The following is a 13,112-nucleotide window of genomic DNA, read 5'->3' as shown; positions in this document are numbered from 1 at the left end:
GAACTTGAGAGCATAAATGTGTTGCTTCAAGCCAAGAGGTTTATGATCACTTGTTATGTCAGACACAGGAAGCTCACAAAGTGGGAGTCTCGACGCAGCAGACAGACAGCTAGACATCCCCTGAGGCCGTTGCTGCGGTCGGGTCATGGGACCAGTGAGGATGGGGCTGTCTGAGCACTAGTAAGAATGATAACTTCAGCCCTGGCTGGTTTGGCTCAGTGGATAGAACGTCGGCCTGTGGACTGAAGGATCCCGGGTTCGATTCCAGTCAAGAGTACATGCCTGGGTTGCGGGCTCCATCCCCAGTGTGAGAGGCAGCCCATAAGTGATTATCTCTCATCATTGATGTTTCTGTCTCCCTCTCCCTTCCTCTCTCGGAAATAAATAAAAATATTTTAAAAATAACAATAATTCCATGACTTGCCCCAACTGGCATGGCTCAGTGATTGAGTGTCGACCTATGAACCAGGAGGTCACGATTCGATTCCCAGTCAGGGCACACGCCTGGGTTGCAGGCTGGATCCCCAGTGTGGGGCGTGCAGAAGGCATCCAATCCATGATTCTCTCTCATCATTTATGTCCCTATCTCTCTCTCCCGCTCCCTTCCTCTCTGAAATCAATAAAAAGACATATTTTTTTAAATCCATGAACTGAAGCCTAAACATGCTGAAATCTGTTTGTTCTTAACACAGAAACGGACGACTTGGCCACCGTTGAGAGATGTTGCAAACGGGTAACTTGAGAGAAAGATGAGCATGTACTTGCCTTTCCTACACAAACGGTAGCCGTAGGCAGTGGGAGGGGCTTCTGGGCCCCACCGGTCCGAGGAGGCTGGAGGGCGGGATGCTGTCCAGACCTCTGATGGGTGAAGGATGCCCTTAGATGACACTGAGCACAGCCTGTGAGGAGCACTCCGCCACCTCCAGAGCACCCTTGCCCCCAACAAGCCTCACCCGATCTGACCAGGCCGCTACATTCATTTACCAAAGACCAAAAATCGTGAGGAATTATTTCCTCCAGCCCCGGACAGAAGGAAACTCCCTGAGACAATGAGCCACTTTCTTCAAAGAAATAAACTGCCCGGGGAAGCCAGCCAAGCTGTGGTCTTGAGGGCACACTGGGGGGATGAAACCACATGGAAGGGAGTGATGGCCACGTCAGGATGGGGCTGCTTCGTGGTTCGTGTTTGTACCCTGTGCACTTGTTATGTGATTCTGTAGTGTGTTCTTTAGCTGTGAGGTGTTTCTTTCTTTTTTAAAAAAATATTTTTATTGATTTCAGAGAGAAAGGGAGAGGGAGAGACAGAAACATCAATGATGAGAGAGAATCATGGATCGGCTGCCTCCTGCACGCCCCACCCCGGGGATCGAGCCCACAGCCCGGGCATGAGCCCTGACCAGGCATTGAACCGTGACCTCCTGGTTCATGGGTTGATGCTCAACCACTGAGCCACACCGGCCGGGCAGGTGTTTCTTTTTATAAGACGACCAAGCCCAGAGGACTTGGTGACTGTTTTGAGAAAGGGGGGGTGGCGACTAGGGTGACCCCAGGTTCTCACTGGGGAGCTGGGAGGGCGACAGGCACAGCAGGACACATGTCCACGAGGCCGGGTACTGCCCCCTGCACTCAGGCTGCCCTGCACCCAACACACAGGGCTCGGTGAGGTCCAACTCCAGCTGCTTCTAGGTCTTTTTTTTTTTTTTTTAGTTTTCTTTTCTTTCTTCCTTTTTTTTTTAATCCTCAAGGATATTTTTCCATTGATTTTTTTAGAGAGAGCGGAAGAAAGAGGGAGAGACAGAGAGGAACATTGAAGTGAGAGAAACACATCGATGGGCTGCCTCCTGCACGCGCCCCGACCAGGGCCCAGGCCAGGGAGAAGCCTGCACCCGAGGTAGGTGCCCTTGACCGGGATCGAACCCGGGACCCTTCGGTCTGCGGGCCGATGCTCTATTCACTGAGCCAAACAGCTAGGGCTGCTTCTAGGTCTTTATTGCCACCGAACGAGAGGCCACGGGTGGGGAGCAAGGACGGCAGGCGGGTCCCCCGGGGAGGCTGGGGTGGGGTGTCCCCGTGCCCGACACCGGCTGCCCCCAGGGAACCCGGGCAGGCCTGAGCAGGGCGGGCGGCCGGTCACCAGCTCAGGACCCCGGGACAGTACTTGTCAATGAGGCCCTGGTAGTAGGGCCGCAGCTGGTCCACGTCCGGCAGGTCGGGACACTTGGTGTAGAGGTCAAACTTGCTGCAGCGAAGAAGGGACGGTGACTCAGGGGAGGCCCACAACCCCCCCCCCCCGCCACCCCTCCCCAGTCTCCGTGGGGTGGCTGTACTTGAACTCCTGCACCCAGGGCAGCATGGCCAGGTCCTGCTCGCTGCACAGCTGCCGGTAGTCGCCCCCCGTGTGCCACGGGTAGAAGGAGTGGAACCGGATCATGTAGAAGGCCTGGGGACAGGAAGAGGCCACCCCTAGTGAGCGCCAGGCTGGGCGGGCGGGCCGGCGGGGGCCCCTCCCCACACCTACCTCGGGGGGCAGGGAGAAGTTGTTGAACTTCATCACCTGGTACATGTACTCTGTGGGAGAGAGGGGTCACCACCAGGCACCCAGGGGGGCGGCCCCCTCCTTGGCAATGCCAGCCTGTCGCCAGCCTCACCATCGTGGCCCCAGGACATGAGGACGTTCTCGAGCCCACAGTGCGGCTGGTACATGCCGAGCTCCGAGCTGCAGGGAGAGAGGGACGGTGAGGGGCTCAGAAGCGCCCTGGGCCAGCGTGTGTGGCTCAGTGGTTGAGTGGCGACCTATGAACCAGGAGGTCACGGTTTCATTCCCGGTCAGGGCACAAGCCTGGGTTGCGGGCTCCATCCCCAGTGTGGGGCGTGCAGGAGGCAGCCGATCCGTGATTCTCTCCCGTCATGGATGTTTCTATCTCTCTCCTGCTCCCTTCCTCTCTGAAATCAATAAAAATATATTTAAAAAAAATAAAAATGTAATATATTTTTATTGATTTCAGAGAGGAAGGGAGAGGGAGAGAGAGGCTGAAACATCCATGATGAGAGAAGATCACGGATCGGCTGCCTCCTGCACGCCCCACACTGGGGATCGAGCCTGAATCCCGGGCATGTGCCCCTGACCGTAATCGAACCTGGGACCTTTTGGTCTGCAGGCTGACACTCTATCCACTGAGCCAAACCAGCCAGGGCTGTACTATATTTTTTAAAAGAAGATGAAGAAGCACCCCGTAGAGGACCAGCAGGGGGGGGGGGGCACCTGTATCGAGGATCCTGGAGGTCGGGGTTGTCCTGGAAGGTGGAGTCGTAGAAAACCACAGAGGCCTGGGGACGGCAGCCCACGGGGAAGGTGTCGCCGACGACCGCCCACTGGGGAGGGACAGGCAGCCATGGGTGGGCACGACTCGCTTGCCCGCCAAGTGGGTGTCCCAAGCCCAGAGCTAAGGCTGTCCGGGCCCTGCCCACGCGCCCTCCACCCCTGCCCTCACCTGGGGCTCCCCCGCCAGAGCCAGCACCTTCCCCAGGTCGTGCAGGAGCCCCACCAGGTGGAACCAGTCTGGGAGGAAGAGGGACAGGGGGTGGTGGGATCAGGGCAGGGGAGGGACAGGGGGTGCCAGGATCAGGGCCTGCAGGGAAAGGGCACCCGGTCTGCCCTCCCAGCCCCAGAGGCAGTGCCTCCCCCACCATAGCCAGGGAGGGGCAGGTGGGGGCGCACCCTTGTCGGGGTGGGCCTGCCGTATGCCCTCGGCCGTCTGGAAGGCGTGGAAGGAGTTGGGGAAGTCCACGTCTGGGTCCGACTCGTCCACCAGCCCATCCAGCATGTCCACAGCCTCCAGGACGGTCATTCTCTTGTAGGAGAAGCTCCTGAACTGGGCGTGCTGGCCCGGAAGGACCGAGTCAGCAGGCCCACGGGCGGGGCCGGGCCCACGCACTGGGGGCGGGGCGGGGGGGAGGGCATCCCACCCTCAGCGCTGCCACGGAGGGGTCAGCCGGGCACCTTCTTCCGGACGAAGTCCACCGTCTGGTGCGTGTGCATGAGCTTGTAGGTGGCGAGGACGCGGTCCAGGAGCGGGCCGGACTGCAAGCCAGAGGGTCAGCCAGGCGGCGGCCAGCCCTGCCCTTCACAGCCCAGGTCCACTGCCCCCTCTCCCTGGGCTGGTCCCACAGGTGTGAAGGGGGCCTTCCCCAAGGACCAAGTGTTGCCCTCCCCAGGGAAGGGCTAGGAGGGGTGGGGTGGGCCTGAAACATGGGGTGGGGTGGGGCCAGAGTGGGGCTTGAGAGGGGTGTGTGGGGGGCAGGGAGGGGTCGCAGGGGTGATAAAGCTGGAGTGGGGGGCTCGGGGTCCTGGACCCATGGGTGAGGGCAAGGCGGGGTCCTCACGGTGTAGTTCCGGAAGCTGCCCTTGTCCTTGGCTGCCTCTGGGTGCCCCTCCGGCCGGTAGACCAGGGAAGGGTCTGGGCCCTGGTTGGGGGGGATTGAGCCCATTTCACCGTGATGCCCGCTCCAGGAGGCAGTGGGGACCCCCTCGAGGGCACGAGACTAACTAAGTGGGGGGTCGGCAGCAGAGGCCAGTGGTCGCCCCAGAGCACAGCGCCCGCAGCACACCCCTCTCCGGCCCTGGCACCCGCCGGAGGCCTTGGCGCGTCCTGGTCAGCCGAGTGGATGTCAGCCGGGCGCCTGCTTCTGGGGAGATGCTGTGTAGGGGCAGACCCACTGAGCCGCCCTCCCAGACCTGGGCGCTGGGAGCCCGGGGGCGGCAGCTGGCCCTTGCCTAGCGGGACCACAAGAGGAGCAGCGGGCTGGCGGGCACCCGCAGGGAGGGGACACCGAGGAGTGGCCAGCAGGGCCCGTGGGCACTGGGCCTGGGGACTCACCACAGCCACCTTCATCCTGACAGGGAGCAGCGCTGCAGGCGGGCAAGCGTCCCCAGGCCTGTGCCCTTATATATGCCCACGGGTTACATAAGCGGCCGGACACCACCCAGCCCCTCGGCCGGGGCCCTTGGTAATGAGTGACCATCCACCCTCCTCCGGGCTCAGCGAGTTGATGGGTCAGCACAGGAGCGACCCAGCCCCTCCTGCCTGAGCTCCGGACTCCCTCCCGGACAAGCGGCCGCTTAGGGTGACCTGCGCTGTGTCCCACAGGCTCCAAACCCGGCCTCACCGGCCCAGGGCCCTCCCCACAGGCCGTGGGACCCCGCCACCCCCATCCCTCAGGCACCTGGGATCCTGGGCAGGGCCTTGTTCCAGAAACACTTACTCTTCCCAGCCGGTGTGGCTCAGTGGTTGAGCATCGACCTATGAACCAGGAGGTCACGGTTCAATTCCCAGTCAGGGCACAGGCCTGGGTTTCGGGCTCCATCCCCAGTGTGGGGCGTGCAGGAGGCAGCCGATCAATGATTCTTTCATCACTGATGTTTCTTTCTCTCTCTCCCTCTCCTCTCCTCTCTGGAGTCAATAAAAAATATATTTTAAAAAAAAGAAGGGGGGAGAGGTCAATGGGGAAAAAGGAGACATATGTAATACTTTAAATAATAAAGAAATTTTTAAAAAAGAAACATTCTAACACTTCTTTTATTTATTTATTTTGTATATATTTTTATTGATTTCAGAGAGAAAGGGAGAGGGAGAGAGAGATAGAAACATCGATGATGAGAGAATCATTGATTGACTGCCTCCTACCCGCCCCACACCGGGGATCGAGCCCGCAACCCCAGGCATGTGCCCTGACCCAGAATCAACTGTGACCTCCTGGTTCATAGGTCGGTGCTCAACCACTGAGCCACACCAGTCGGGCTATTCTGACACCTCAAATGGGAAGGAAGACGTTCCTAGCTGGGCTCCCCCAGAACACAGCCAGGACAGCCAGGAGCAGAGGGCAGGGCGTTCCCACACGCAGACCCAGGGAAAGCCCCGCTGGAAACCACCTCTGCCCACGGCGGGCAGGGAAAGGCCAAAGCAAGAGGCTGCCGCTCACCAGAGGGGTGTGTGAAGCGACATGCACACAGGAGGCGAGCCGTGGGCGGCTGCAAGACCAGACGCATCCCTACCCCGTTCGGCAGGGGCCAGAGCGCGATCGGGCCGGGGCGAGGAGTCCCGGTACTAGTACCGGAATGCTCCCTGGTACGGAAATCACGGTACACGCGTGACCAGGGCCAGACAAGGGCCTGTTCCAGGGACCGGCCCACAGCGGGCGCAGGGAGGTGCCAGCAGGTGTCGGAACCAGCACCAGCTGTGATCAGCCGCTGTGGGGTCTGCAGCAGCCTCTCCTGATCTGGCCCAGTCTCTCCTGGGGGAGGAGGGCGGAGGGTCCGTGGAAGGAAGATGCCGAGAGCGAGGGGAGACACCAAGCGTCGGGGGTTCTTGCTAAACTGACCGGACAGGATTCTTGCTGAAGGCAGGGCAGGGCGCTGAGACGTCAGGGTGGGGCCGCTGCGAGTACCAGGCGAGGCCCCGGGAGGGCGGGCAGGAAGCTGAGAGGAGCCTGGCTGAAGTCTGGTGAAGGGGGAAGGTGGGTCTCTGTTTGGCTCTTAGGGTGAGAGGTTCTGTCTCGAGTCCGGGCAGAGATGAATTCAGGCGGCACTGGGCCAGGTCTGGTACCTGCAGACACAGCAGGGTCCGAACGCACAAACGCACCTGCCTGGCAGGGACGTTCTCCACAGAAGAGGCAGGCACAGCAGCACGAGTTGTGCCGGCCGCTTGGCTCCGTGGCTGAGTGTTGACCCATGCCCAGGAGGTCAGGGATCGATGCCCGGTCAGGGCACAGGCCTGGGTTGCTGGCTCCATCCCCAGTGTGGGGCATGCAGGAGGCAGCCGACCCAGGATTCTCTCTCATCATGGATGTTTCCATCTCTCTCTCTCTCTCTCTCTCTCTCTCTCTCTCTCTCTCTCTCTCTCCTCTCTCTCCCTTCCTCTCTGAAATAAAAAATACATATATTAAAAAAGAAATACGACTGAGCTCTTGCTGCTCGAATGTGGCCTGAGGCTCCAGAAACAAAACCACTTCCCGCTTCTGTGGGCCTTGGTCCACGGGGATGAGCCTGGAGACCAGGGAGGGACGCGGGCGGGACACACCCCAGAGAGCCCCGGGCAACGAGCGAACGAGGCTGCTCTCTGAGGACGGACCAGGAAGCTCCCAAAGGAAGACCTTGATGACAAGGGGGGATGTGGACAGAACCGTAAATGGAGCCGGAGGCGCTGCCTGGCACCTCTTATGCCTCCGATCGCTGGATGTGAAAACGGGGCACAGTCACCTTTGCACGGGGCCCAGAGCAGCCTGTGTCCCAGAGAACTGTGTGCAGAGACGACGAGAAAGCAGGTGTGACGACCCCTGGGCGGATGGCGGCAGGACTGGAAATGAAACATGGTGGGAGTCAGCGTCCCTCTGCCAAGCTGTCGGCACCGACAGCCACGCCTTCCTTCTGCGGACGTCACGGTCCCTGCCCCCTCATGAGCACCCCTCGCGTGGTCTCCTGAGCAGAGCACGATCTGGGCTTCTGCCAGAATCAGTGACTCGGGAAGAGCTTTTTAAAAAAATCTCAAATAAACGCTCGTCTCTCACGTTGAAAGGCCTTTTCTTTTTTAGGTTAACAAGAGGTTTGGCCAAAGCAGGGGCTGCCAGAAGGCTGTGGGTAGGGGCTGGGAAGCTGGGGTGCTGCGTCCGGACTCCAAGGGGGGGTGCGAGGTCGGTGGCCGGGGCATGGCCTGGAGCTCAGGGGCCGGGGGACACCAGGTGTGATGCTTTGACCACAGCAGGTGACCTCGTGATGCGGCACAGCCAAGCGTTAAGGTCAACAGTCCGTCCCGCCTGGAGGAACAGCCGCCCAAGGCTCGGGGGAGGGCGAGGCCGGGACACCACGGTGCTGCCCCGGGGCCTGGCAGCCTGGCTACCACGAGGGGGTGCACCGCGGGGGGCATCGTGTGCAGGACCGGGCCACAGGCAGGCCAGGACTTTGCCCCTACTCTGCCCTCCTCCTTCCCGGCCCCTCTCCTACGCCCTCCCTGCCCGCCTGCCTCGCCGACACCCCTCGGTGACCGCAGGCACTGGCTCTGAGGCCGGCCCACCAGTTCCAGCCTCTCTCAGCTGCTTTGGGGCGGCCTCTGCACTCTCTGTGGGTTTGTTGTTGTTGTTTGTTTTTTGAATATATTTTTATTGATTTCAGAGAGGAAGGGAGCGGGAGAGAGAGAAACATCGAAGAGAGAGAATCATTGATTGGCTGCTTCCTGCACGCCCGCTATTGGGGATCGAGCCCACAACAGGGCATGTGCCCTTGACCAGAATCGAACCCAGGACCCTTCAGTCCGCAGGCGGATGCTCTATCCACTGAGCCACACCAGCCAGGGCCTGACTGTGGTTTTGTCCCTGACCTCTGTGGCTGCAGTGTCTGCCCATAGAGTTGGGATCATGATTGTGCCCCCGTCACAGGGTGGCTGAAGGGGTGACAGGGGCAAATATGGGCAAATTCAGTGCCATGTGAGTGTTTGCTAAATACAAGAAACCACCTTCCTGGGCCCCGGGTCATGCCCCTGGGACGTGGGGTGTCAGGACTTCGGACCACTGACAGGCTGAGTCGTAAGGCGCCCCATGCACGCTGCTGTGCGCCGTACCCCTCCCCGGGCCCTGACAAGCTGGGGACAGCAGGTCCCGGGGAGTCCCCACAGTAGGCAGGGCAGGGGTCAGGGAGCCTGGGGTGCCCGTGGAGCCCCCTCTCTGTGTGGCTCTGAGTCCATGGAGCTGTTGGACTGGGAGGTCTTGACCACAAGCCGTGGTCCGTGACCATGAGCAGACCTCTTCCCTCTGAAGCCCTTTCCCGCGTGGGATGCTGCCCCTGAGCATGTGCGCTCCTGGGTGCACAGACCCCGGGGCATATGGACTCTGCCTGCAGGCCTGCCTGGGACCACACATGTGCATCGTTTGCGGGTCCAAAGCAGTTCCAGGTAGCTCGCTGCAGCCCCTGGTGGGTAGGTTGAGGGGGAGGTCTCTGCTGTCTGCGGGGCCCTGGGGCTGGACTGGGGCTGGGCTGAGCTGCTGCTCTGGGGTTGGGGTGCAGCATCTGGCTAGGGCGTGGCCTGCCCCACCTCAGCCATAGCTGTGGGGGCTGCTGGGGTCCATGGGGGCCGGGTCCCGGGGGCCGGCCGACGCCACCAGCTGCCACAGGCGGTGGCTGAGGTTCTGCACCTGGCAGGTGCTCAGCACACAGCCTGCCCGCAGGAGCTGGGCTCTGGGCCTTGGGGGGCCCAAGTGTCGACGGGGACCACTCCGGAGAGGCTGACCCGCGGCAGGGGGCAGACTGGCGCCCCTCTTTGGCTGCAGGGTCTGGGGCGGCTTGTGGATCATAGGCCGGGGTGCAGGGTGCTGGGGCTGCAGGCCGATGGCAAGGGTTCTGGCTGGAGGCGCCCTGCAGGGGAGATGGAGGAAGTAAACGCGACAACCCAGCCCTTCAGGGACCCCGCTTTCTGCCTGGAGAATGCCAGGGGGAGCCCCAGGTGCTCCCCCTGGCTACTCAGCCACTCAGTAGCCCAGGTCCCTGCCCCATTCACCCGCGCCTCCTGGGAAAAGGGCACCCCTGGCTTCTAAGGGTCACTGTGCTCAGGGCCAGGGGCCCCCCCTCAGCCCTTCCTGCAGAGCGGGGAGGTGGCAGGCCTGGGGACCCTCCAGCCGCTGTGCCCTGGCCTACCTCTCTGTTGGGGAGGGCTACTCGGCCGGGGGGAAGGAAGGGAGCCCTGAGAGGGAGGCAAAGAAAGAGGGGCCCTTGCACTGACCAGGCTTTGCTGAAGGCTGGGGGCTGGCCCTTGATTCTGAAGGTAAGCCCTAGCAGCAGGGGGTTTCCCCAACGCTGGGGGGGGGGGAGCGGGGGGGGGGCGGGGGGGGTGCTGGGGAGGGGGCTGGGCAGAGGGGCCTCCCAGGTGTTCTGGTTTCTGCAGCTTTGGCCAGGGGACGGGCTGGTCTGCACCCCACTCACCTGGGCCGGGCGGGCTGCCGGCTTCCACCCTGGCCGCGGGGCAGCGCGCCTGGGAGCTGCAGGTAGAGGAGGCTGAGGCATCCGAGGGTGACGGGCAGGAGCCGGGCCATGGCGGCGGGTGGCGGGTGGCGGGTGGCGGGTGGCGGGTGGCGGGTGGCGAGCGGGCAGGTGCGGGGAGTGGAGGGCTGCAGCCACCCTTCCCGGGGAGCCTCCGCGTGGGGCGGGCGGCTGGCACCTGCGACCAGCAGTGAGTGGGTCCTGCTTAGGACGGAGCCCGGCACCTCCGGACCCAAATAGCCTCCCCAGGAGTGGACAGGGCGGGCGGGGCGGGGCGCCCTCCCCAGGCCTCCCCAGCCCCCCAACCCCCCCTTCCGCCGGCTCCCCAGCCTCCCAGGCAGAAAGAGCAGGTGCTGGAGGGGTGCGGTCCGCAGGGCTGGTTCCCACCCACCACCTCTCCTGGGGGGGGGGGTCCCAGCCGCAAATGTCGGGGCGGAGGAGCAACTCCGGGGGCCTGGCAGCAGCCCTGCGGAAGCACAGAGGCTGGGCACTCGGTTCCCCACGGAGGCGAGTGCAAGACCCTCAGCCCAGCGGCTGGCCTCCTCAGCTGCACCCTGTCCCCTCACGGCTGAAGGACGAAGGGATGTCTGTGAGCAACTTAAACAAGGAGAGAGTGAGGTCCCCCCCCGCCCCCCGCGGGCTCCTGCACCGCCCGGTGGGCACCCCACTCCTGACTCCTGCTCAGCAGGCCTGTGTGAGCGTCACCTGAGTACACAGGCACGAGCAGCTAAAAACACTTGTCCGCACAGCGCCCTCCCCACGCTCCCACTGTTGGCCCTGCTCCCACGTGCAGGTGTTCTGTGGCTGACTTCATGGATCCTTTTCTTTCTTTCTTTTTCTTTTTTTCTTTTTTAAAAAATATATATTTTATTGACTTTTTACAGAGAGGAAGGGAGAGGGATAGAGAGTTAGAAACATCGATGAGAGAGAAACACCGATCAGCTGCCTCCTGCACACCTCCTACTGGGGATGTGCCCGCAACCCAGGTACATGCCCTTGACCGGAATCGAACCTGGGACCTTTGAGTCTACAGGCCGACGCTCTATCCACTGAGGCAAACCCATTAGGGCTCTTTCTTTTTCTTTTTTTTCTTTTTTTAAAAATGCAGTGAGTTATTATAGATATTTTAAATTCCCAAAAGCTATACAGAATCTCTGTTCCCAGAGTTCTGTGTGGGAATCTGAAGGCTGGCCAGTGGTGAATTATGTCCAATGAGACAATGCTAGACCAGTGCTAGGATCCCATCCTCCTCTTTGGCTGCATGATGTTTGTGTGGATAGCAGGATCCTTTATTTTATTTTATTTTATTTTTTAAATATATGTTTATTGATTTCATAGAGGAAGGGGGAGGGAGAGTTAGAAACATCGATGATGAGAGAGAATCATGGATCGGCTGCCTCCTGCATGCCCCCTACTGGGGATCAAGCCTGAAACCCAGGCATGTGCCCTGACCAGGAATTGAACCATGACCTCCTGGTTCATAGACGGACACTCCACCACTGAGCCACACTGGCTGGGCCCATCGCCCTTTCTTGGATGATTGAGCACCTCTGAGTCTACCCCTCGCTCCTCATCCTTCAGACCCTCCCCGGTCTCCTCCCCTCGGTCAGGCTCCTGTGAATGACCTGCCCCCTCCAGGCCTCCTGCTGAGCACACCCTGGGAGCTCAGGGAACACGTGCTGGATGAAGGAGCCCACAAGTGTTGAGCAGGTGCCACAGCGAAGAGCTCGGTTTGCACCGGGGAAGGTAGGGAGCATCGGTAACCCCATTGCTATTTGTTGACTTTTACAGAGTAGGGAGCGGGGTGAGTGGTGCAGTCACATGTGCAGTAGACAAGTGGAGTTCAGCAGGGAGGTGGGGGCTGCGGGCGGGGGAGGGTGCAGGGGGAGGGGGGACAGAGTGGATGGGTCAGAGAGGAACTGAGCCAGGCAGGGAGTCACTGGAGAGAATGGAAGGTTAGCTGCCTGGGGCCGTCCTGGCAGAGGCGTCTCACAGGCCCAGGGCTGCAGAGGGGCAGACGGGACAGGAGAGACGGTGCTGGGAGTTACGGACGTGGCCAGGTTGGGGCGGGTGGGCGTGTGAGCATCGCTAAGGAGGGTGCAGAGAGGACAGAATGTGACATGCCAGCTGTGAAGGGACAGGCAGGGAAGGGGCATGGAGGACCCGGGGACATGATTCTGCACCAGCTTCTCCTCACCAGCCCCCGTCCCCCCACTCCTCGCCTCAATCTGTGGTCCACACCGTTGCCAGATCGTCCTTCCAAACCACAAGTGTGATCCTATTCCTCCCCCCACCAACGATGGAAATTTCCTGTCCCCACCAGGTGCTTTAAAAAAAATGTTTTCATTGATTTCAGAGAGAGAGGAAGGGAGAGGGAGAGAGAGAAAAAAGCATCGATGGAGAAACATCAGTCTGCTGCCTCTTGCACACCCCCTGCCAAGGATCAAGCCTGCAACCTGGGCATGCACCCTGGCTGGGAATCAAACGCGACCTCTTGGTGCTCGGTGCACGGGACAGTGCCCACCCAGCTGAGTCACGCTGCCAGGACACATAGGAATGGGAGGTGCAGGTGAGGCTCAGTGAGGTGTGGGCCCAGGGCTCACTGCATTCTTCGTCAGATCACTCGCTGCCACCATGGGCCCAAGGTCCCATCTCCCCAAAAGCCCACAGACGGGGCGCCCTCTGGGCACAGGCTGCTTATTTTGCCACTGGATTAGCGGCCCCTCTGTGACCTCACAGCCCCCTGCACAGCGCATGGGGCACTTGTCTGTGATGTCCGTGTGCCCTCGGGGGTTCCTTCCTTCGGCCTCAGTCGGAGGAGCTATTTCTGGAGAGTGGTGGGCTGGCTGCTGAGAGCTGCCCACCGATGGAGGTGCCCCTGGAGAGAGGGCCCGGGCCACAGCCGGCAGGTGGTGCTTTAGAGAAAGTCATGCGAGGCAAGAAAAGCCAGGGTAGCCACTGGCTGGGCTAACGTCTTCGAGGGCAGTTTTAAATATATATATTTTTATTGACTTCAGAGAGGAAGGGAGAGAGAGATAGAAACATCAGTGATGATAGAGAATCACTGATTGGTTGCCTCCCGCATGCCCTC

General features: G+C 60.8%; 2 protein-coding genes across 2 annotated transcripts; both read right to left on the bottom strand.

The window, feature by feature from the left end:
• Positions 1–1,972: 1,972 nt before the first annotated feature.
• On the bottom strand, positions 1,973–5,022 carry MIOX (myo-inositol oxygenase; the record flags this gene model as incomplete). Its single annotated transcript, XM_081084156.1, is given in 11 exon segments — positions 1,973–2,239; positions 2,328–2,440; positions 2,519–2,568; positions 2,649–2,716; positions 3,263–3,372; positions 3,492–3,559; positions 3,719–3,881; positions 4,001–4,081; positions 4,384–4,464; positions 4,878–4,944; positions 4,946–5,022. Coding segments are annotated over 11 exon segments (987 nt in total). The 3' UTR covers positions 1,973–2,130.
• A 4,059-nt stretch (positions 5,023–9,081) lies between these two features.
• ADM2 (adrenomedullin 2) lies at positions 9,082–10,074 on the bottom strand (the record flags this gene model as incomplete). The annotated part of the gene is made up of 2 exons (XM_081080823.1): positions 9,082–9,400; positions 9,965–10,074. 2 exons carry the CDS (start codon positions 10,072–10,074, stop codon positions 9,082–9,084), a joined length of 429 nt encoding a protein of 142 aa, XP_080936949.1.
• Positions 10,075–13,112: the final 3,038 nt, after the last annotated feature.

The sequence above is a fragment of the Myotis nattereri genome, assembly GCF_964212035.1.
Source record: "Myotis nattereri genome assembly, chromosome: 2".
In the NCBI taxonomy this organism is placed as follows: domain Eukaryota; kingdom Metazoa; phylum Chordata; class Mammalia; order Chiroptera; family Vespertilionidae; genus Myotis; species Myotis nattereri.
Note: the sequence above shows the minus strand (reverse complement) of the source record. Positions and strands in the feature narration are given on the sequence as shown.